This window comes from Gobio gobio (genome assembly GCF_949357685.1).
Source record: "Gobio gobio genome assembly, chromosome: 10".
Classification (NCBI taxonomy): Eukaryota; Metazoa; Chordata; class Actinopteri; order Cypriniformes; family Gobionidae; genus Gobio; species Gobio gobio.
In genome coordinates, this window is record NC_137116.1 from 5,163,237 (window position 1) to 5,189,389 (window position 26,153).

The 26,153-nt window shown below is 39.7% G+C and overlaps 1 protein-coding gene across 1 annotated transcript in view; it reads right to left on the bottom strand.

The window, feature by feature from the left end:
* Positions 1–1,006: 1,006 nt before the first annotated feature.
* rhobtb2a (Rho related BTB domain containing 2a) overlaps positions 1,007–26,153 on the bottom strand; it is a gene marked incomplete at both ends in the record, with an annotated part of 36,202 nt that continues 11,055 nt past the window's right edge. The window contains 9 exons of the mRNA XM_079827083.1: positions 1,007–1,215; positions 9,557–9,662; positions 10,726–10,814; positions 13,035–13,185; positions 13,500–13,618; positions 16,724–17,676; positions 20,491–20,676; positions 21,051–21,154; positions 21,340–21,541. Of these exons, the coding sequence (XP_079683209.1) occupies positions 1,007–1,215; positions 9,557–9,662; positions 10,726–10,814; positions 13,035–13,185; positions 13,500–13,618; positions 16,724–17,676; positions 20,491–20,676; positions 21,051–21,154; positions 21,340–21,541 (2,119 nt within the window). The remainder of the gene's footprint in view (positions 1,216–9,556; positions 9,663–10,725; positions 10,815–13,034; positions 13,186–13,499; positions 13,619–16,723; positions 17,677–20,490; positions 20,677–21,050; positions 21,155–21,339; positions 21,542–26,153) is intronic.

The following is a 26,153-nucleotide window of genomic DNA, read 5'->3' on the forward strand; positions in this document are numbered from 1 at the left end:
GCTTCAGAAGGCCTTTATTAACCCCCCAAAGCCATGTGGAGCACGTTATTTGACGAACAGATGCATTTTTTATGGACTTCAAAAACAGAGCAACTATTACTGCAATTATAGAGCTTGGATTAGCCAGGACTTTTTTAATATAACTCCGATTTTATTTTGTCTGAAAGAATGTCATATACACCTAGGATGACTTGAGGGTGAGTAAATCATGGGCTAATTTTCATTTTTGGGTGAACTATCCCTTTAAGTCCTGTGGCTATACTTTCTTTATACAGTGTGCATTTTATTGTTTATTAGCTCTGTGCACTTCCATGGTAAATGTGTTTTATTTTCAGTGGTAATTGACATTATGCCCTAGATAATATCTGTGGGGGCCCATGCGGCCCTCCACATCCATCCACCTTTAAATGTCACATTAATAATATCTTTAGATGTTGAACGGTGAACACCATTTGAATCTTGAGAACGTCGGTCTGTTGAAGTGGTTTGTATGTAGACTGCCAAAACACTGAGAAATTCATGTTTGGCGTGTTTGCTGGTTGCTCTAAAATGTTCCTGTGTTCTTATCATTTAGAGCTGGAAAGCACTTATTAACATTTTAAGTTATGAATATGTGCAGTCCTTCCATTTTTCTATACAGATGAAGATATGTAGATTTTGATGGTTATATTTGGGAAACCGATGCTGAGTGTAGATTGTCTTTACACAGGTAATTGAGCAGCATTCTACGCAAGAAATGATGCCACAACAGCTGATTTGATGAGAATCCAACCAGTAAAGTAGAGAAACTCAACAAAGTGATTTTAGTCAAAGACTTGTGTTGCTTTGACTTCCGTTCTCTATCCTATTTAATTTTTGCTTGTTCTTCAGCAGCTAAAAGCAGGGCTTGGGCATTTCGCTCAACAGAAAACAGGTAATCTTGTAGAGTTGAAAAAGGCTATAATTCCTTGTTATGTGTTTATATCCCACATTTAGGGTTAGGTGGATTGTGCGCCCTGAGGGCCAATCAGATGACTGCAGAGGAACCAGAAGAAGACGGAGAACTGGAAGAAGGTGTAGACGGAAGATGCCAAAAAAGCCACTTGCGTTTACACTGACGCTTCTGGTACAAGTAATCTTCTTTTTCACGCTCCTTACGAGCCCGCTGATAGTGATCTTCTTCCTTTAGATACCACACGGGAGGCCAGCGATGTTTCTCAAAGTGCTCCTGGTTTTCTGCAAAACAGAATGAGACCGCCATACTTGCTTAATGCAAAACAAATTTCAATATTGAGATAAGGGATGCCCAACACAATGCAAAATGCTTTGCTTTTTAAAACTAAGGGTGGTCAGCCTTCTCTGCTGCAGCACCTAAACTCTGGAATAGTCTGCCCTTCAATGTGAGGTCTGCTCCTTCATTAGCCAGCTTTAATTTCGGCTCTTAAATCTCATCTGTTCTCTCTGGCTTTTGATTAGATCAATATTGGTAGATTTTTATATTTATTTATTATTTGGATTGTATTGGGTCTAATGTGTTTATATTTTGTATCTGCCTTGTATCTGCCTTGTATCTGCACATTTTCTTACTGTACAGCACTTTAGATAACTCTGTTGCTTTTAAATGTGCTATAGAAATAAAATTTGACTTGACTTGACTAAAATAAGATAAATGTAAACTATAAACTACCATTCATTAGTATGTGGTCAGATTTTTTAAAATGCTTTTGAAAGAAGCCTCTTATGCTCACCTACGTAGACTGCATTGGCTCATTTCACTGTTATGCTGACAACATGCAGATTTATTTGCCTTTGTCAAAGAAAAATAAGAGTGCTCTAGACAGTTTGACAGCATGTCTTGAGGAGGTAAAAGCTTGGCTTGCCAAGAATTTCCTATTTTTAAACTCAGAGAAATCAGAAGTTCTTGTTTTTGACCCCTCAGAAACCAGGCCAAGACATGATTTTGACCTTGGATCTCTAGATCTATCCATTGTCATTGGATCTAGCTTTTTCTATCTTCACTCTCTAGCAAAATTGCACTCGGAGACTGCGATCCATGTTCTTGTTACCTCATGCCTGGACTATTGCAACTCCCTTTATTTTCTTATATCTAAATCCCAAACGTTGCAGGTTGTTCAAAATGCTGCGGCAAAATTCCTGAAGGGAAAAAGGAAATTTGATCATGCCACTCCCCTTTTGAGATCCCTTCATTGGCTTCCGACAAATTTCAGAATTGAATATAAAATTGTATTACTTATTAATTGTATTAATTGTATAAATCTTGAAATGATCTAGCACCTTCTTATTTGTCTTACTTGCTCCATTTATATTCTCCCACTAGAAGTCTTAGATCTGAAACGAAACTTCTCCTTCAGACACCTAGAACCCGTCTAAAATCAAGGGCTAACCAAGCTTTTGAAGTGGCAGGCACCACACTGTGGAACAAGCTCCCACTTTATATCAGATCGACTTCCTCTCTGTCTGAGTTCAAGTCTTCAATGTCTTAAAATTATTTATTTTCTGTTCCTTTTAGCTTATTAGAAGTGCTCTGTCTTGAACTATGTTCATTTTTATCTGTGTTTCTAATTACCATTGCCTCTGTTTTTCTATGTGTACAGCACTTTTTACATTTTTAAATCGCTATAAATAAACTCAACATTTATTTGACAGTAAAAAAACAGTAATATCGTGAAATATTAATACAATTTAAAATAACTGTTTTCTATTTGAATATATTTTAAAATGTAATTTATTCCTGTGATGGCAAAGCTGCAGTTTCAGCATCTTTACTCCAGTCTTCAGTGTCACATGGTCCTTCAGAAATCATTCTAATGCTGATTTGCTGCTCAAGAAACATGTTAAAAAACATCTCGGTTACGTGGTGTCAGCATTGTAGCAAAAGAAACATCAGGTCTTGTTCCCTCAATCAGGGCCGTGCAGAGAGTTCTTCAGGGGCAGGGGCTCAAATGTAAAAAAGGGGCAATATGTAAAATAAATATATATATATATATATATATATATATATATATATATATATATATATATATATATATATATATATATATATATATATATATATATATATATATATATATATATATATATATATATATATCCTTATGCTCATCAAGCCTGCATTTATTTAATCAAAAATACAGAAAAAAGTAGCCTAATATTGTGAAATATTATTAAATTATGTTCTTTTTAACTTTTTATTAATCAAAGAATCTTGAAAAGAGTATCACAGTTTCCATCATTGACATTAAATCCTCATATTAGAATGATTTCTGAATGATCATGTGACACTATGCTGAAAATCCAGCTGTGATCACAGGAATAAATTATATTTTAAATTATTTTAAAATAGAAAACCATTATTTTAATATATTTCACAATATTGCTGTTTTTTATCAAATAAATGCAGGCTTGAAGAACATAAGAGACTTCTTTCATAATGCTGCATAATATTAAAAAATGTTAACGTTAATATAATAAAGTCCTTTCACGTAACCTGTAGATGGCACTTGGGTTTTGTTAACTTTGATAGTTTCATGAAATAGTAAACGGTGTATCAATAAACATAAATACAAGTGAATTTAACACTACTTACCATTAATGCGACTTTTGCTGCTGTGGTTTTGTGCAGTGATTTGTTTGTTGTAATTTAAAATCCATTTTGTCAGTGATGCAATTAAAAAAATGAGACAAACCGCAGGAAATCGTTCCACAAACGCTAGTTCGTCTGTCCATGTAATTTTCAACCGATTTATGAATAAGAACAGAAAATTACCGCTTCACATCGCCCAATGGAATTTGAACTTGCTTTGCCAGATCACGATTGGTTGGTGTATTATACACTAACAAACGGGCATTGTGTAATACTTTAAAATATATAATATATAGATGTGTAATTAAATCAACACATTAGCTCTAATTATGGATGAAAAAAAATATATTGGTGTACTTTTTTCCCGCGAGGCCACACACTCTCCTTTACATCAGGACCATATTTGGCTCGAGAGCCGTTTCCGAACAGTGGAAAATCAGCTGTCAATCAAAACGCACGCAACCCATAGCAACGCGTTATAGGAATGCCTCAACAGAAATTGTCTGACTTTTGAGCCGTCCGTTACTATTGTATACATTGTCATGTTATAATAATCACATTTATTTAGTTTTATTGACCACGATATTATCATTGATATTTGTCTGAGAGGGGCACTTTTGATTCATTTTGAAAAAGGCCAGGGGCTCGAGCACCCAAAGCCCCACCCTCTGCACGTGCCTGCCCTCAATCAGGGAAAGGAGGTTACAACAGTAACCGAGACATTCCCTATCTGTGATTCACTTCGACGTGGTGCCGATAACTGACACTAGGGGTCCCACGGGGAAAACGCCACAATGGGTGTAACATACTTTAAGGCAGGGGTCTCAAACTCATTTTACCTGCAGGTAGACTCTGGGTCAGGCTGGGCCGCATCAAGTTTTACACATAAAAAAAAAAAGTAGCACAACTGATCCAATCTTCTCAATCTTTATTATTAACAGTTCTTCAACATGAATGTTTCTTCTGAACATGAACTGTTCCTCTGAGTTTGAACTAAATATAGCCTATAGAAATTAAATCATGTAATATGAAATAATTAATTATTATAATTTTATTTTAAATAATAGACTAATTCACAGCAAGGCCGTAACCAGGTCAAACAAAACAGTGAAATTCTAGGTCTAATTCTAGTTGGGAAATAATCTTTTTGGGACTATTTGTAAAAAATATTTGCATTTATTTGTGTCAAATATATTATTAGTCCCGATATTCTTCGCATGAGTAAGTGAATAACTACATAGATCTGCCAAACCCTTTCGAATTCCCTAGTGGTCTGGTGGTAGAATTTTTGTCAACCGTGTCAAAGGTTCCGGGTTCTAATCCGCCCTCATTTCGTTTTTCTTCATTAAAATCAAAGATTTTCATTAATGATTGTATAATAAGACCAAGGACACGTTTGCATTTTGTTTTGTGATTTCACCCGAAAGAATAGAGTCTCTCTCACCAACGGCATTAAGAGATAGATTGACGCGCTCGTCTGTGTGTGAAGACGGAGCAGTGTGCACGAGCTCAATTATTTTGACATTGACGAGCGCTGTTAGACCACATTTGTTTCAACTGTCTGATCAGCTTTGTTCGTCTGTTCCTGTCAATCACGCGGTGTCAACCAATTATACTGCACGAGGGAGGGCGAGCCAACTCTCTCTCTCTCTCTCTCTCTCTCTCTCTCTCTCTCTCTCTCACACACACACACACACGAAGGAGGCAGCAAGTGTGGCAAGCGTGGCAAGCGCTACACACGCAACGACTCAGCAAAAAGGTGCTTTTCAGAGCAACGCGTGGGCCGCACTAACACTAAACTTTGATGTCAAGAAGGGGGCCACAAAATATCATCCTGCGGGCCGCGAGTTTGAGACCCCTGCTGTAAGGTGTTACGAGGTTTTGGCGGTGCAGATGTTGGCAAGCCACCATGTGCAACACCGTAACCTACCCAACGCCCCACATAAGCTGCGTAGTCCTTCGTACCACGCAGGGACAGAGAGAGAATAAGTATCTTCAGCCGGGAATAGGTTGCTACCATGGGAATAGGTCTCTTCAGCCTTTCCGATTTTTTCTTTTCTTTTCTTTTTTTGAACATTCACAGCTGTGCAGATCCGAGGAAGCGCTGGGGAAGTTTTCCTTTTCCATGCAGAAAAGAAACATTACAGAGACCACATGCTGCCCAAAGAGAGGTTAACATGTGGCGAATACATCACATGGACTTACCCATTGGGAAGTACAACACATAGAAAGAAGTCTCTGCGGTAAGTCTTACCTGAAGAGGGAGAAACTTCTACAAGCACAGTGACTGGCGGCAGAGATGGAGCTATACCTAGGGGAAGACACATATCATGGAGGACACTTCATATGGAATTACCATGAGGGAATTACTACTTAAGGAGCACTTCGCTCCAATACACGGGCTGACCTGAAGTGGCATGCATTACGAGTACTGGGCCTGGCATTGAACTCCTCCACCGAATTTGTCTGCCGCAGGGTGCTGAAAAGTAAGATACATCCAGTGTTCGCCGGCCCAGGGAACTCACATGGACAAAGAAGCGCACGTTATCATCTCAGGGAGGGAAAAGGCACTATATGCAAATGAGGGAATATATGCATAATATGCAAATCCAGTGGGCCATCCTCTGTTTTGGAGACAGCCTAAGAGCTGCTCAGGGCTGAGAATAAGGAAACTGCTCTTTCTTTTAAAATTTTGGTCCAGCTCCCATCATCTCTGGGTCGCCTATCTCAAGGACTTCAAAGCCTTCTTCGGGTTCTTGGCACTCACCTGATAAAATGGGCCTTCCTGCGGGCAGCTCAACGCTGCGGCCAGGCTGTAGGCTCGATCTGCAGTAGAGGAGGTGTTGCAGCTGCAGGTGAATGCCCTTGGCAAAGTGCAATTGTGGTACAGGGCCTTGGCGCCCTGAATCGCACATAGGCAAGATGTGTTTAATGGTCTCCATCTGCTTCTTTACTGCCGAGAACTGCTGGGCAAAGTCCTTGACAGTGTCGCTAAAGTGGCCACCCTGAGAGATGGGGAATTTTATCTGAGTCCCGTATCTAAGCCAGGTCCAGACAGAGATGGCACTCCTGGTATACTATAGTAGACATCGTCTGGCCGAGAGCCCACGCAGAGCAAAGTCCTTGACAGTGTCGCTAAAGTGGCCACCCTGAGAGATGGGGAATTTTATCTGAGTCCCGTATCTAAGCCAGGTCCAGACAGAGATGGCACTCCTGGTATACTATAGTAGACATCGTCTGGCCGAGAGCCCACGCAGAGCAAAGTCCTTGACAGTGTCGCTAAAGTGGCCACCCTGAGAGATGGGGAATTTTATCTGAGTCCCGTATCTAAGCCAGGTCCAGACAGAGATGGCACTCCTGGTATACTATAGAAGACATCGTCTGGCCAAGAGCCCACGCAGAGCAAATTCAGTTGCCAAATACAGTTCTTGCATCAATCCCGGCTCAGTACCCTCGTGCAGATCTTTAAGTGCCTTGGCCTGATGGACCTGCAGGATGGCCATGGCATGCAAGGTGCAAGCGGCACTGTAAGCCTTCTGCATTAGAGACAAAGTAAATTTACAGGCCCTGGGCAGGAGTCTAGGACAATTCTGCCAGGTGGTGGCATGCTCCTTTTGTTGCCCTCAGATCACCCTGAGCGCTAGCCAGCGCAGCCTTGTGCATTGCAGAAGAACCGGGACGAGGGCAGCTGAGGTGACTCCTTTTACTAGAAAACAGTGTCTTGATCACAGCATTGCCATGGTCATGGTCACAGTGAGGACATGAACCCTCCACGAACGCTGTCTCTGCTTGTGTGCGACAAAAAAATGTGAGAAAAAGATTGTGGCCATCCAAGGATGAGATTTCGACTGCACCCAAAAACACACAGGAGGAAAGGCCTCTTTAAAAAGATGCTCTCTAGTCGCGTTTCCATTACAGATTTAACTGCAAAACTTTTGCGATATTTTCTAAATGTTGATAAAACCTATTGTGAAATGACAATGTTTCCATTAAAGTCCCTGTAAAGGCAATTCTGAGATTTTTTTCTAAACACATTATAAATGTTAGAAATGTATTGATGTACTGTGAACTATGTAGTACTGAATTCAGAAGTTAGACCGTTAAACAGTTTTTCAACGTTGCTGTGTTCAGGATTTTCTGGGCAGGGCTAAAACAGTGGCTCGATGACGCACTGGAGCCACCGAGCCTGGCTCCTCCCCTAACACGATCATAACTAGAGCACATTCGCATCAGTTTGCCCACTCGATCGCGAGTTACTGTCAGTACTGTTAGTTACTATAGTCTACAACTTACAAAACAGCTTACAAAACAAACACGATGATCAAGAAGAGGTGGATTAATTTTGTGAACAGCCATCTTGATGGAGAGCTGAGGATAACCACCAACACCTGCCTCTGAGTCTGCAGTGTCAATACACCGGATCGTTTTACAAACTTTCACCGGAGACAACTGGGATTCACTGATAATCCGCTGCAGAACCAACTATCACCCGCCCCGGCCTTAGTCCTCCCGTCCCGCCAACATCTGGTGCATCGTGATCATAGACGGTCGTGATCAGTGAGTGTTGTCTTGTGTGCCACGGCAGCTTTCCCGTGAGTGGGCGTGGTTTCGGCGCCGACAGCGGACACACCCCCAGCGTTTGAGAGCAGAGAATGCTGCTCATTTTTTCAAGTTTTTGATAAGCTATTTTATGTACTTGCCGGATTTTTTAATTATTCAAATTTGGCTGGGTGGTTAATAACACATTTATCTGTGGTGTGAGAAACTCAGAACACATGTTTAGTTTTGACTTTACAGGGACTTTAACCGATGTTATGTGATTAAAACTACTTTTTTTCCTCTCGCGATAAGTCATTCCAAAAATTATGCCACATATGTTGGCAGCTTTATGTATATACCATCCACCGCACTGGCCATTATTTTTAATGGAAGGAGACGTAGGTGTGTCATCCAAGCATTAATGGCAAGGAAAGCCTCTTACACTTGAGCGTATGGGGTGTGTGTGTGTGTGTGTTTCTCCCTCATATCTGCTTCAAGATCTTCATGATAATGTGGCATCGTCTTTTATGAGTTTAATAAAGAACTCTGTCTCGTCTTCTGTTCAAACACACAACGTCACCTGTAAAAGATGATCCACTTTTAAGTATGCCAGGTGACCTGTAAATGCAAAAAAATGACTTGTGTCCATTGCAGTTTCTTTTTCAAATTGCGAGCTTAAAAACTTTTTTGCAATAAATGTGAGTTTTTGTGAAATTGACACGTTTCCATTGTGCGTATTTTCAATTTGTAATTTCAGTTACTGTGCCGTAACACCAGCAATCCTTCTCAAACGAGGTTGGAATGAGGTCGTGTATAGATGACACTTCACTAGGCTCCTTTTATACCCATATGTCCGGGGGAGTGGCACATGCAAATTCCACTTGCCAATTTTCATTGGCCTTTTCTCAAACTATCAGAGGTGATTGGGGTTCCCAAGTATGATCCCTAGAGTCATCAGCACCGTGTCGAGGTGACTAACAGATAGAGAACAGTTGTGCCATTTAATATTTTTTTTAAAGTGTGAAATTCTTTCAGTATTCTCCGATGAATTCTCATAATTTACAGTATTTCGAAAGAAATCTAACAATTTAAAAATGTAATAGTCTTTACTGTCAATTTTGATCAATTTAATGCACCCTTTCTGAAGAAAAAAATATGCATTTCTTTCCAAAACATTTTTACTGACCTCTTTCTTAGTGTATACAAGTGTATACAATATAAATTATTTATTAAATATACAAATTTTGTACAATATTAGGAATATATTTCAAGATTATACCTTGAAACAAACAAACAGTTAAAAAGCCATTATTTGCTGAGATCCATTATTCCATTATTTATTTAATGTCGTATCTCAATATTAATTTTAAAGTTAAATTAAATGTAATATTTAAAGATGTGGCAGTTATACCGATCTGAAGGCTGTTGAATTACCTGTAGATTTGGCCTTCATGTCACGAGGGAATTTGCGACAGACTCTGTTGTAGTTGGTGCAGATGTGGTGAAGGCACCAATCAGTCATCTGATGAGAACAGTGGAACTAATGGGAACAATCACAAAGATGAAAACACTAGGGAGAAAATCACAGATTTTGAAACGCTACCCCTCTTGGACCCCTTACCACTCCTAAACCATAGATGCTTTATTCATGTCAATTTATAATAATCAAATATAACTTTTTTACACAATCTCTCTGGAATACTTGATTTTAATTGAAAGCAATATTTCATGTTTATACATTTATTTGGTAAAAAGCCATTCAATAAACCCAGTCAGCCGTGATATACTGTACCCAGCTGCAGACCCGCATGACAAGCATGATGTGGAATACAGTGAGTTGCCTGTAATATTTATATCATGATGTGAGCTAATTTATATATTAAGTGTTTTCATTATATTTATGAATATAAATTAGGAGTGCACATTAAGTGGGTTTTTTTTGTGTGTGTGTGTGTGCTTTTTTTTGCATTGGTCACAGTAGAGATATTATTAATATGAATCCTACACTGTAAAAAAAAAAATCAGGTCTCCAATTCAAATAACCAAAAAAATAGGTCTCCAATTGAAAATGTTCTAGTGACTGATCACATCGAATTTTTTTAGTTGGCCAAACTGAATTTCTGTGAATTAAATTGCATCAATTCACAGAAATTCAATTTGGCCAACTGAAAAATTTAGATGTGATCAGTCACTAGAAAATTTTCAATTGGAGACCTATTTTTTTTTTTTACAGTGTATTAATTTTGTTTTCAGGGATATTATGGAGTTATTTCTGCAGGAAAGCCATGATAAAATGAGTCAACCGTTTTTGTGGTAAGTTTTAAGTTGATTATTTGTTGTATAAAGTTTGTGTGTTTTGTTTCTATTATAAGCTGTTTATAAGGTTTTAAAAATTATTATTTTAGCTATATTTTATTATTTAAATATCTTGGTTTTCATATAGAGAAATGCACATTTCATATGATTAAATACAGTATATTTAAGTCTTTAAGAGCTATTTGTAACAACAGGTAGGAAAGTAAGGATTAAGGAAACAATACCACAGAGTAAGATTGTGTGTGTGTGTGTCACACACGCGTGCGTGCTTGTGTTTTTTCACTTACTTGGGCCATGTCCAGGTAAAGCAGAACATCTCCATCTATATCAGCTCCCATCATAGCAGCCTCGGTCAGTACCGTCACAGTGTACAGCTCTACGACAGACACACAACACTCATAAAAACAATGGAATATGTCCAAATTATTTTTTGGTTTGTGTTTTTTATTTCCTTTTTTAATAAATAACGAAACAATTTGTTTGCAATAGTTAATGTTCCGTTTGCTAACATTAGTTAACTAAATTAGTTAAAGGGGTAGTTCACCCAAAAATGAAAATGACCCCATGATTTAATAATTGGAGATATATTAAAAAATGTCCTGGCTCTTCCAAGCTTCATAATGGCAGTGAATGGCAGCCCAAAATTTGAAGCCCAAAAAAGTGCATCATCCATTATAAAAGTACTCCACGCGGCTTACTGCTGCTGAAGCGAATCAATGGGTTTGTGAAAGAAAAAATAACCATATTTAACACATTATAAAGTAAAGCTAGAAATGAAATATTTTACTTTATAAAGTTTTAAATATGGATATTTTTCTTTATTGACCCCCTGGAGCTGTGTCGATGCACTTTTTTGGGCTCCAAATTTTGGGCTGCCATTCACTGCCATTATAAATCTTGGAAGAGCCAGGACATTTTTTAATATTACTTCAATTAGTAAATCATGGGGTCATTTTCATTTTTGGGTGAACTATCCCTTTAGCTAATGTTAGCAAACGGCATTTACTATCACATTATTCAGATCAAAAGTTGTATCTGTTAGCAATATTGCTAACACTTTATTTTACAGTGTCCTTGTTACATGTTACATGTATTTACTATAGTAATATAACAGTAAATTATGCATAACAAGTACATGTATTTAATCCTAAACCAATCCCTAATACTAACCTTAACCCTAGAGTAAGTGCTGTACATGTTGTTAATTAATATGGTTATACTTTATTTCGATGGCCCACTTACTTATTCTAATAACTATAAGGAACTTTGCAACTACATGTCAGCTAACTCCCAGTAGAGTAGCCTATTAGTAGACTGTTAGTATCCTGTTAGGTTAGGGTAAGTAAATTAAGTAAATTTTGATCCATGGCTGTTTTTTTGTTTTGTGATGGTTGTTCTTGAGTCCCTTGTTTGTCCTGAGCAGTTAAACTGCCCAATGTTCTTCAGAAAAATCCTCCAGGTCCTCTTGACTTGTTATTTTAGCGGCATCTAGCGGTGAGGCTGCCAACCGATCACCCCTTCCTTTCAAAGCACGTAGAGAAGCTACCGTGGCCGACAGTCGTCGGAGAAGCAGGGAGTAGCTAGCGCTCTGTAGAGCAGTTTGTCCGTTTAGGGCTACTGTAGAAACATGGCGGCGCAAAATGGCGATATAACTGTAAGGGGACCCATGGTGTATGTAGATAGAAATGGCTCTTAACGAATAAAAACATAACAGTACATTATGTACGGTATTTATTCACCACTGAAAACATAGTTATGTATATTATATTGCATTTCTGTCAATAGTCCTCATAAATATTACACACTGCACCTTTAATGCATCGGGTTTCTTTCTTGAGCATCAGTGAATGTTTGAACCTTTTCTATAGTTGTTTGAATCCCTCAATTGTCCTCAGTGTGAAAAGATGGATCTCAAAATCATATAGTCACTGATGGAGAGGGTTAAAAAATGCAAAACATGCAGGAGTTTTTGGGACCTGGAGGATTTTTCTGAAGAACATTGGGCAGTTTAACTGCTCAGGACAAACAAGGGACTCAAGAACAACCATCACAAAAAAAAAAAAACAGCAGTGGATCATCCAGGTAAGGACACACAGTATTAAGAATCAATGGTTCATAAACTTTTGAACCGGGTCGTTTTTATAAATTCAGCTGTTTTGTATTGTGGACTACATGTATTGTATGTACTACTTACTCAGGACAGTACTAAATAAAAAATAGCATGCATTTTGTATGATCCCTCTTATTTTTTTAAAATTATTCACACCTTCAAAAATTCTGCAAGGGGTTCACAAACCTTCAAGCAGCACTGTAGTTGACATGTAGTTGCAAAGTTGCTTTTAGTAAGTAGAATGTCTAAAATAGACAATCGAAATAAAGTGTAACCATTCATATTAATCAGCACTGTAACAAGGACACCTTAAAATAAAGTGTAACCACATTATTTAATGAACCAGAGCTGATATGAACTAACAGTGAACAATGTATTTTTATTAACTACTGTTAACAAAGATTTAAAAAATGCTGTGGAGATCAGACTCAGGCTGCTATGTGCATTATTACCAAAATCAGTGTGTATGTGGGTTTATTTGTGTACCTGTCAGTGCAACCAGGTGGGGCAGACAGAGACGGTTTGCAAGTACAATGAGTTCCATGGCATCCAGATCTGAGCGAGAGCAGAAGTGGCCAGTATAGAGATACTCCAGCACAGCACGCATGCAGCTTCGCGTAGTGTTAGGAAACAGCACCTGACAAAACACAGCAACAATCTCAAAGCCTCTTTTTTTGGGTGGGGGGTGGTTTAAAACCTCAGTTTTAAAGTAACATGCAAGAGAGATATGATAGGAATCAGCTGTGTTCATCAACTAGTTCAGTCCAACTAGAAGCTTTCTGTAGATCATTTATGTTTGCTAACATTCTGACATACAGTGGGGTCCAAAAGTCTGAGAGCATCACATGAGCACTCCATCTTCTCAATGTCTAAGTATTTTTTTTGTCCTACGTTTGCTTAATAGACAGCAGCAATCGAGCTGGATGAAATCATCAAGTTTATGTTCTTTACCTCTTTTGTGCAACTCTCCACAAATGGTCCACCAAACATGGCTGACATCCAATCACAGCTTGAGATGAGCAGTGGTTTATGGGCCATAATGGTGCCATCATCCAACCTGAACACCACATCTGTAGCACAGGACAGAAGACCTTCTGTAGCTTTTCAAATCACTATTATAATGGCATATCATATATATATATATATCATATAAACATGCTTCACTCTCTGGTCGACAAAAATATTTGACCAATAGGCTACTTGACCAAATCATCTTGACAACTTAAAAGGCACTTTGTGACAGTGGCTCAATATTACACTCCACTAAAGCTCACATAGTGCTAAAGTCAAGTATAACTAAATAGAAATGCTCAGTGTTTATGATAAAAGAGGGAAAAGCTCAGTCAGCTTTACAAGACAGCTTGATGTCCTCCAAACCCTGAGAGTGCTGAAAAACACAATATGTCCACACCGGTTATCACTACCAGAAGAGCACTGATTATGAAACCGAAAGCCAGCTGACAAAATATGGGGTCTTGTTTTTTCTCTATGGGGGTGAAAAATTAAGCTGAAGTAGAGGGGAAAATAGCTCGATGGGACATTCTGCGTGAGCCCATCTCACAAATTTGCTTTGGTTATTTGAAAAAAATACTGTTTGACCTTCCGCTAGGATGGACACTGTACACCCAATGTGTGCAGATACCAAAAACGCAGAAGTTTGCTTTTTAATATGCAGCTGACAGTATTGTCCTACATGACACAGGAAGGTTGGGGTGATAAATAGGGACATTTGCAAGAAAAAGGCAAAGGGACAGCAAAACTAGTCGCTGGGTTGTCTTAATTCTGTGCACAGTTAGTGTAGCTGACGAATATAAGCTAAAAAAGCTAATCACAGTCCTCACAAACAAACAGAGACCTACAGATTTTTAGGACTGGGTGATATTGAATATTCATTAAATAATTGTGATCATTTAGCTGGTGATATAAAAAATTAAAGGGATAGTTCACCCAAAAATTACCATTACTCACCCTCATGTCGCTCCAATATTGTGAAAACAAATATTCAGAACACAAATGAAGATATTTTTGATTAAATCAGAGAGCTCTCTGACCCCTCAACATTAATGTTATGAAGCGACGAGAATACTTTTTGTGTGTGAACAATTTCTTCTCTGCTTTTCATTTTGTAGGGATATTCACAAAGTACAGCACTTCCAGGTTTAACGGCAAAACGCAGGCTCACTATTATTGGCCAAGCACGATCCCACAATCCCATAATCACATGCATGCGTTTTGTGGTGCTTATGTGAATAACGTAAGAGACTGGCACAAAAGATTGTTAAATAAAGTTGTTACTAGGGCCGATGGTGTGAGGACCCTATTGGAATTGCTCTGTATATTATTCTGAATAAATGAATCGCATTTTTGAGGGCCTACACATGCTCGAAAACTCATGAAACTTTGCACATGTGTCAGAAGTGATGAAAATGTATGTCTGATCTGCCCCAAACTTTACACATTTGATAATAGTCATAACCTGAAGACATCTACATGGCAATATTCGGTTATAGTCAAAGCGCCACCTGCTGGCAGCAGGAAGTGTGGCACATCAAAGTGACTTTGCCACATTTCTCCTGTATTTACCTGCTTAAATGCACGTCAATCACTATTCACTGTTTTCCAAAGGCCACCCGGGTGGTGGTGGCCCAGAGTGTGAGGGTGAGTTTGTTTTTGCGCACAAAAAGTATTCTCGTTGTTTCATAACTTTAAGGATGAACCACTGGAGTCACATCAATGATTTTAACAATGTCTTTACTACCTTTCTGGGCCTTGAAAGTGGTCATTGTGTTGCTGTCTATGGAGGGGTCAGAGAGCTCTCGGATTTCATCAAAAATATCTTTTGTGTTCTGAAGATGAACGAAGGTCTTATGGGTTTGGAACGACATGAGGGTGAGTAATTAATGACAGAATTTTCATTCTTGGGTGAACTAACCCTTTAAGCAACTTAATGAATAATATTTTGACAATTTTAATGTACCATAATGTACCAAGCAAAAAAAAAACGTGGATGGGTTTTCTCTCAGAAAAACTTTACTAGAGTATATGCCATTTACATTAAGTACAAAATTACGGAAATGTATCATTGAGGGCGGTAATAGTGTAGGGATAATACGCATGACATCCAGTTTTGACGCAAATTGACCCGAGGTTCGAATCTGCCTTTTGCCGAACTCACTCTACTCCCTTTTCCCATCACATATCAGATCGGAAAGGCCTTTATTTTCAATAAAAATTAAGAAAATATTAGAAAAGTGGAAATAAAGCGTCTAACATGTGTTTAATAATAAGTGTTAGGGGTAGGTAAACAGACATGCGCTGAATAAAAGTCGATAAAAGTGAGTGTGTCCAATATCATTGATCGTAAAAAGTGGGTGGGTCTTGTCCCCCCACATTCAATGGTTCCGACGCCCAAGCACTATGAACTAACATGAATGATTAAGGTACAATTGTATTGCTCACATATGAATACATGCTGTAAAAATGTATATTGCATAATGCATACAGTTCATGTAAGCTAATACATTATTAGCTCATAATACACTTATGTTAACAAATGGGACTTGAAAAGTGTTACATAAATGAAATGTACATATATGTTTCTGGGTTATAGCTAAATAAAAAATCATACATTTGACCCCTAATATTTTAATGTTTAAATCATTTTCTGTAGAATTTGTTCTGTTGAATTTCTCATTTTAATATATTAATGTTTATATTATTTAATTTTGCACATTTTCATGTTTTTTTTGTGTTTTTTTTATAAAGTTCAGCACCGTTTTACTTGGAGTGTTATGTTTGTTTTTTATCCAGTATCCATTTAAAAAACGTAATCGGTTATCACTACGGCCTAGTTATCGGTATCGGTAAAATCCACTATTGGTCGACCTCTAGCTTACACTGTCACTTACAATAAAAGAGCCTGCAGAGCGTCAGGAAATAAAAATACACAAAAAAAAACCCTGCCTATCCTACACAACACCGAAGGTGGACTTGTGCTCAGGAGTACTGCTGTACTGTTAATGTACTGTTAATTTAATGTAAAACAATAATGGCAAACTATATCAGTGCCCTAGTCCGCCTTATTAACCAAAAAGTAGCTTTTTGGATGACTTGACTATTGTTCAAGCACATTCCTAATAACTACCAAGCATACATACAGTTCACATGCCTCTCACCAGAGAAGGTCCCCTTGGCCAGACATTCTTTCACTCGATTTGTGCGTCTCACGTGAAAGGCCTTGGTGATCTCCTGATTCATGAAGGCCTCGTCGTTCAGGATGTTAGCCACCATCATACGCAGGTCAAACACTTCCAGCAGCTCTGCGATGTGAGCCACCTGCATTAGCTCTTTCTCCCGCTCATCTAGTTTACCTGTGTACAGGTACCGCAACACGGATCGGAAGGGACCGGGTTGCATTGAAGGGTCCATGTGCACAACAGTCATTTTTCTAGGGTTGAAGGTGACGGGGTCATCCACCAACTCTTCTTGGATGTTAATGAAAGCACGACTCAAGGCAGGGAGCAGACGACCACGGCGATCTCCGTCGCCTTTTAGAGTTCCATCACTGGTGCAAGCACGCAAGTTTGCTCTATCTCCGTCGTCGCTACTTTCACAAACGTCAAAACTAGCTGCGCGCATCAGCAAATCGCGGCCAGAAAGTGGTGGTCCTCGGGGTCGTTCTCGCTCCCGTTCGGTCCCCTCAGAACCTCGAAGTTCAGTCAAGAAGAGATCGTAGAACTTGGAGGAGGATGTGGCAAGGTAAATGCGATGTGCGAAGATCCTCTGCCGTTCCTGGAGGACTAAGATGACGTCAGCGCAGAGCGGGTCCTCCAACAGGCGGCTAGGGTGCTCTTCTATGTTACTGGGAGCGGCGGGAACGGTTATAATGGGTGGAGGGGGTTTAGGGGGAAGGAAGGGGGCTTGGAGGAGAGGCCTTTGAACGTTACGTAAATGCGACTTCCAGAACTGTAGATGACGGCGGGAAATGAGGGCTGCACGGATGGCATTGTCGAAAACGTCCTTAACCCCGAACTGAGCAACTATGCTGGTCTCATAATAAGGGACGCCTAGTTCTTTAGCCACCTCACGACCTTTCTCTGGTGGCAATATCTCATTGGATTTGATGGGTCTGAAACAAAAAATAGCATTGTATCATAATACTAAAAGACTAGCACTCCCCAAAATGAAAGTTCTGTCACCATTTACCACCCTCATGTCATTCCAAACCTGTGAGAAAACCAAAAGACTTACTCTTTAATGTACAATGAAAGTGAATAGGTTAGGGGTGTTCAAAACTGCTCCTACTCCCACACAGCTGCATGAACGTTTCTAGTGGCTGTCCAAAAGCTCAAAAATGCAGCCTCCGCAGGCAGCATACATAGGCAAGAAGGCAACTAGGAACATCCGAATGCAATTATCGTGTCACATCCTGTCTACTGAAATACCTTCATCTGACTGATTTTTGAAAGTAGCACAGATGCATCCTTCTCGTACTCTGATATCCCACTATATAGTTGCAGTTTGTGTTTCATTTCAGTTATACAGTTTGTATAGTTTTTTTTTACTTTTGGTTTCATTTCTAGCAAGAAATTAATATTGTAGTAATTAAATATTCGCTTAGTTATCACCAAAACTCTTTCTATTTTGTTGTAGATCATTAGATCGTTATGCAGCCTCAGAAGCCTGTCCGAAATCAGTTTTGCAAGGTAGCCTACCTTCATGCGCCAATGCTGCCTGCAAAGTCATTGTCTGATAGGGCAGCGAGGCTATACGTCATCTGCCCGAGCTTTTAGCTGCATTGGCGCATAGAGGTACCTCCCAAACTGATTTTAGACAGGCATCTGAGGCAGCATAACGGTTTGATGATTTACAACAAAATAGAGAAAGCTTTAGTGATAACTAAGCAAATAATGACTCCAATACAAATTTCTCGCTAGAAATGACATCAAGCGTTGGTGAAAAAAGTACATTTACACACAAACTGACCACCAACTGCAACTTTCAGACATTAGTTTTTTAGCTCAACTGCCACGAAAGATACATCTATACTGCCTTCAACAATCAATCCAATGAAGGTATCTTAGTGGACAGGATGTGGCGCGATCCCTGGATTCGGATGTGCCTTGTTGCCTCCCTACCTCTCTATCCTACCCACTGAGGCAGCATTTTTCAGCCAGTTAGTCTGAAGATCTTGATTTGCTGGTTCAGGTGTGTTTAATTACGGTTGGAGCTGAACTCTGCAGGGAAGTCGCCCTTCAGGAGCAAAATTGGACACCCCTGGAAGTCAAATATTAGCACCATTAAAGTACCATCTCATCATTCCATGCAGCTCATGCACAATATTTTGAAGTTATCCAATAGTGTTGCATGAGGAACTGATTGAAATTTAAGTCATTATTCACTGAAAATATTCCCCTCCAACACTGCTCTCAAACTTACACGTTCACTTGAATATACAGCAATGAGTCAAGAAGGATCGCACAAGTTCAGAACAACGTGAGGGTGAGTATTTCTCTGACTATCATCAGACCAAGCTCAATTTAATATTGAACTTTGGTCTGGGGAGTCTGCTCTGTATTTTCTACTGCACAAGAGGCGTGATAAACGAGCATAGTTCAAATGACTATGTATGCAAATGGATAATCCTTCAACCAATCAGACAAGAGGCATGATCAACGGGCAACGACCCATCGCTTCTCTATATCCGTCATCGTGTTAAACCCGCCAATAGCGCGCCAGGTGGATAAGCCAGTCTGTGATTGGTTCCCGCAAAAGTGTAACAGAAGCAGTAGAAATTAATGTACAGGTTTCAGGTTGCAGCGCGATATCAAAACGCCGGCAGATCAGGCTGGGTTTACCCAGTCTAGGTGAGTATATGGTGACAGAATTGTGTTTTTTGTTTTTTGTAGTGAAGAACTACAAAATATTGTTACAGAAATGGTAGTCTGTAGAACTGATGGGGACATAGGTTTACAACTGGGGTGTCCAGTCCTGCTCCTGCAGGCCACTGTCCTACAGAGTTTGCTCCAATCCTAATTAAACACACCCAAAGTCCCTTTCAAGGAAAATCTGTTCACTCAGTGGCCATATTTGTAAAGCCTCCGGGCAGCTATTTCAAGCATCCTATCTATTTGAATGGGGGAATCCTGAAATCTCAAAAACTGCTTGTCAAACTCATAATTAAATAACATATTTCAAATCAGCAACAAAAACATGAATTGTCCCATAAATGTTGTTTCTTATGCTCAAATAGCACTACAAAGCATACCAATATGTAGTCCAAAGCGCGAGTCTCAGGATTCTATGGGAACCGGAGCTTCTAACAGCAGCTGCAGTGACACAATGACTTTACCATGCAGTGATTGGCTCTTTTATTTAGAAGGCGGGACGTATTCCACATTATTGCAGCTTGTGGTTTCTCCCATTCATTAGTAATAGGAATGAGTCTTTGGCCCTGTCCCAAATGGCATACTTCATATGCACTTTCAGTCTTGTGGACTAACAATGGCTGCCGCGTGCGCGTGTCCGTTAAGTCCACGAGACCGTAGGGTGTCCCATTTGTCATTTTAGGTCTCGGAAGGGTGCTCGCATGTGCCCCCTTTGCGGTCTATATGTGCCCTGGATGCGCACTTCTGCCGAGCCCGCACTGGTCCGGACTTCTTCCCGACAGTCAAAGTGCTGTTACGTCATGAAAGTGCGGACTCGTAGGAAGACCAGGTTGGGACAGGTTAGGGTGCCATTTGGGACAGGGCCTATGTATATCTATAGTCTTTGACACACCTAAGCCAGCTAATTAAGGTCTTTAGGATCCCAATAAACTTTCAGGCAGGTGTGCTTTGGCCCCACAGGTGCAGGATTGGACACCCCTGGTTTACAACATACAACCGTAACATTTCTAGCATTGACAGCTACCAACAGTTGCAGAATTTCCATGGTAATTTACCTGGCCAGTGGGCGGCGAGCTCTGTTCACTGCCTCCAAGTCAGCGTACCGCAGGTCTAGCTGGCAGCCCACTAGGATAACAGGAGCTCTGGGACAGAAATGCTTGATCTCAGGGTACCACATCGTCCTCACATGGTGGAGTGAGTTTGGGTTTGCAATGGAGAAACACAACACCACCACATCAGACCTGTTAGCAAACCAGAGACAACTCATTAACTTATACAACAAAAAATTCTTTAGGTTGCTGGATAACCTTTTTCGGGTCACCTTTGACTTCTGCACAGTATACTATGAGCTTATCAGTGAGAGCAAAGTTGAATCTGATACAGTTCTGTAGAATGTGACAATTTCACACGTTTGTGGTCAAAAATGAATGTTTTAACAAAGGTACTGTTGTAAAAAGTTTTTTCTTTTATATTCCACATAGTCGGTTTGTCTAGTATTCTCACAAAATATGTATAACATGCAAATAATACGAACAACAATAAAAATATCCCTAATAATTTATAAATTAGTATACTTCATTTAGTATGAAGTAGAGAGATAATGATCCAAGTTCACCTGCCATACGCAAATCTGCGGTCCTTGTGATGGTCACCAAAAGTGTCCCAGAGACGCAAGGACACACTGACATCATCCACCACATCCCTGGACCTTTCTAGAACCTGGTTGGAAAGACACACCTATCACATGCATGGAGATTTACCCGCGAAACTGCGTACAACACATTTAAAAATATTTTATCAGATAATTTATCATGGAAATTATAGATTATAGTAGCATCCATCACGTTTTTCATCAACCTTCCATTCTTTGAATGAACAAGAATATGACATTAGGCATTCCTCACCTCCTGGCAGACTCTGTACTGATCTATTGCCCAGACGGTGGGCACATGTGTGGCAAGTAGCTGGTACTGTGTAAGCGTCGCATTGCAGGCCCGGGCACAGATGAGCCGGGTCTTTCCAACTGCGTTGTCCCCAACCACCACACACTTGATAGTCTCGACATTTGGTCTCTCATAGTCCATGTCAGAATCCATAAAATGGTGCCTTTCACATAGAAAAAATATATAATGTAATACAACTTACAAAATATTTATACAAATATTTAAAATATTTATTTTAGTGCAAAAAAAAAGTTGCTAAATGTAACGTATGTTCTGTTTTGGTTCTAGTTTCCCTGTTCTTGTTTTCCTGTGTTCTCTAGGTAGTTTCCTTGTTTCTTAATTAGTTTCACGCAGCTGTTCATATTCACTTCTATTACTTCTCACTATTTAAAGGTAGGGTAGGCAATTTATTTTATAAACACTTTTTGGTATACTGGTTGAAACTCTCTTAACATCCTGATAGCAATCAATAATAGAAGTGGTCTAAATATTAAACCATGTACATATACTATATTGTCAAAAGTTTTGGGACGCCTGCCTTTAAATGCACATTAACTTTAATTACATCCCATTCTTAATCCGTAGGGTTTATTATGGAGTTGGCCCACCCTTTGCATCTATAACAGCTTCAACTCTTCAAGGAAGGCTTTCCAAAAGTTTTAGGAGTGTGTTTATGGGAATTTTTGACCAAATGACTTGGTATGTTGAAGCATTAAGAGTTCCTTTCACTGGAACTAAGGGGCCAAGCCCAACCCCTGAAAAACAACCCCACACCATAATCCCCCCTTCAACAAACTTTACACGTGGCACAATGCAGTCAGGCAAGTACCATTCTCCAGACATCCGCCAAAACCAGACTTGTCCATTGGTTTGCCAGACAGAGAAGCATGATTGGTCACTCCAGAGAACACGTCTCCACTGCTCTAGAGTCCAGTGGCAGCGTGCTTTACACCACTGCATCCCATTATTTTATATTTTCAAAAATAGTGGAGTGTTCCTTTAAAATAAATGTTTCCTCTTAAATGTGATTGACTCAACTAGAAAGATGACTGACAGCAAAAAAATATAATTTCTAAAAAAGTAATCACAAATAGCAAATATTATGTAAATAAAAGCATTCCAATCCCATGACTGTCATAAGCAAATTCTTAGTCACTCACACATCTTGACTTCCTCTAGTCGTCCTTCTGAAAGTGATGTCTATAAAATCATTGTGTTCCAAACAGACCTGATTCATCATGTTGAGCAATCAGAGAATGGCAACACATCAAATCATTAAAGGAACTACCCCTATGGCAGGGGTTCTCAACTCTGGCCCTCGAGTTCCCCTTTCCTGCAGAGTTCAGCTCCAACCCAGGGGCGGATCTACAAAATGATTTATGGGATGGCAAGGCAACTTGAATCTTTACTGAACGTTGATGAACACAGGTGTCAAAAAGGGCAACGTACTTTCAAAAGAAGTTTTATTATTCATACCACAATAGCAAATGAGTATCTGTATAGATATTTTATAATGTTTATATTATCTTGAAAAACACAAATAAAAGTTTATCTTCATTTTAAATGGACAGCAATATATTTAATCTCGTCTGGCAACTTGAAAAATATGTTTTATTGGGGTCTATACAACTTAAACATTTAACGATCTAACGAATTATTTTACAGATTTCTATGTATTCTAATTTTATAAAACTATACTGCACTGAATAAAATGGTGTGTTGGATTTACATGATTTAATCATGTACATCGGTTCCACATGAATCAATTAAGTAAAACAAACATAATTTGTTCAAATAATTTCAACATAATGGAATAAAGTAATTTTTAAGTAACCGAATTGAGTAGTCTCACAATGATTTTAATATGGCTCCCTAACAACAGTGGTGCACACGGGGGCTTGAGATCCTGCCCCTTTAATCAAAACACACAAGTTTGTTTTTGTATATTTTTGTTGTCACTTGACTGATCAATAACGCTGTACTCTACTGTAGCTTTCATTATATTTGCCAGCATTAGCTCATCATATACATGCTAAGTGCAAAATGCTTTTAAATGTACTGAGTCAGTCCACAGCCTAAGCAATCGCTTCGCTCTTCTCCACTATGGTAACCCAGTGTAATTTAAATGGTTCTAAACATTCCAACATAATTAAACATTAAACACTAATCAACAATATAAAGTCTCTCCCTTTTCTCATTTTGCCCAAAAACACATAAAATAACACTTAATTTCAACAATTTTACTCTAGTCGTCAAGTCCCAAGCAAAGCATTCTGGGAGCTACAGTTTCAGCAAAAATCATTTTTGTGTACAGTACTTAATTGGTTCACATTCACCCCAAATAATTTAATCTAGTAGAATGCACATTTTAGAGAATTACATTAATCGAAAGCAATGAAATCATGTTTAAGAGAAACACAAATTTGTTGCGTAGATCACAAATAATACGATTAAGTAAATTGGACAACATGTGTTTTCCTGTTTTTTCAGTGTGTCAGTACACCATAGTTATACAAATGATCTAAATAAATGCATTTATTTCCATTCAACGGGATGAAAACTGATAGAAAAACAATAGGTTTAAAAGGCTTTCAAACTACACTGAACAAAATGATAAACGCAACACTTTTGTTTTTGTCCTCATTTTTCATGAGCTGAACTCAAAGATCTAAGACTTTTTCTATGTACACAAAAGGCCTATTTCTCTCAAATATTGTTCACAAATCTGTCTAAATCTGTGTTAGTGAGCACTTCTCCTATGCCGAGATAATCCATCCACCCCACAGGTGCCTTAGGCTGGCCACAATAAAAGGCCACTCTAAAATGTGCAGTTTTACTGTATTTGGGGAGTATGGGGGGGGGGGGGGGGGGGGGGGGGTATCTGGTGTGACCACCATTTGCCTCACGTAGTGCAACACATCTCCTTCGCATAGAGTTGATCAGGTTTTTGATTGTGGCCTGTGGAATGTTGGTCCACTCCTCTTCAATGGCTGTGCGAGGTTGCTGGATATTGGCAGGAACTGGCAGGAACACCACGGGCCACACGATCCACAACATTGACATCAGCAAACCGCTCACCCACACGATGCCATACACACTGTCTGCCATCTGCCCTGTACAGTGAAAACCGGGATTCATCCATGAAGAGAACACCTCTCCAAAGTGCCAGACGCCATCGAATGTGAGCATTTGCCCACTCAAGTCGGTTACGACAACAAACTGCAGTCAGGTCAAGACCCCGATGAGGATGACGAGAATGCAGATGAGCTTCCCTGAGACGGTTTCTGACAGTTTGTACAGAAATTCTTTGGTTATGCAAACCGATTGTTGCAGCAGCTGTCCGGGTGGCTGGTCTCAGACGATCTTGGAGGTGTAGATTCTGGATGTGGAGGTTCTGGGCTGGTGTGGCAACACGTGGTCTGCGGTTGTGAGGCCAGTTGGATGTACTGACAAAAACTGGTGACATCTGTGGCATTGTGCTGTGTGATAAAACTGCTAATTTTAGAGTGGCTTTTATTGTGGCCAGCCTAAGGCACATCTGTGCAATAATCATGCTGTCTAATCAGCATCTTGATGTGCCACACCAATGAGGTGAATGGATTATCTCGGCAAAGGAGAAGTGCTCACTAACACAGATTTAGACAGATTTATGAACAATATTTGAGAGAAATAGGCTTTTTTTGTACATAGAAAAAGTCTTAGATCTTTGAATTCAGCTTATGAAAAATTGGGGCAAAAACAAAAGTGTTGCGTTAATAATTTTGTGTAATTTGTACTTTTTAGTTTTTGTATAATTCAGTGTATTTAAAAAAAATGACCATGTCAAGCCAACATAAAGTTTGTTTTTCAGAAATGTAAATCTAATGTCAATCGGATCTTGTTGTTTAATTGTATTTTGTCGGATGTCAAATACACTGAAAACGTCTCAGGTTATGACTATAACCATAGTTCCCTGAGAAGGGAACGAAACACTGCGTCCACTAGGGACAGCTTTGGGAACGCCCACAGCGTGATAGCGTCTGATGCACGTATGTCAACTCAGCCAATGGCGAGAGTGAGCGTCACGGGCGGGTGACGTCACGTCCAGGAAAGGATAAATATACATCCGGTCCGATCGCACTTCAGCTAAACTGCCGAAGCAAGGGATCACAGGGATGCAGGGAGTATGGCAAAGGGACGCAGTGTTTCGTTCCCTTCTCAGGGAACTATGGTTATAGTCATAACCTGAGACGTTCCCTTTCGAGGGAACTTCACACTGCGTCCACTAGGGACAGCTTTGGGAACGAAATACCAAAACGCCATAATACCAAATGCCTGTCGTGTGAAACTGTGGCACATTCAAGACAGGAGCACTGAAGAACCTGGAGCACATTCCAGGTCAAGATCATAGTATCTCACAAACGTAAGAGGCGAGGACCAACCGGCCGCATCGCAGACTTCTTTGAGGGAAACCCCCGATACTAAGGCCTTAGAGGCCGCCATACTCCTAGTAGAGTGGGCTTTGACAGCTAAGGGACACTGCTGATCAGAAGACCCATAAGCCAGTGAGATAGCCTCGACTATCCACTTGCTCATTGTATGTTTGGACGCAGGGAGACCCCTGTTCTGAGGTCCAAAACAAACAAACAATTGATCCGCTTTCCTCCACAGGGCAGCTCTGTGGACATAAGCATCCAGTGCTCGCACTGGACATATAAGGTTCAATCTTTCCTGGTCTGGATTAACAAATGGAGGAGGACAGAGAGCCTGCAGCACTATAGGCCGTGGAACATTGG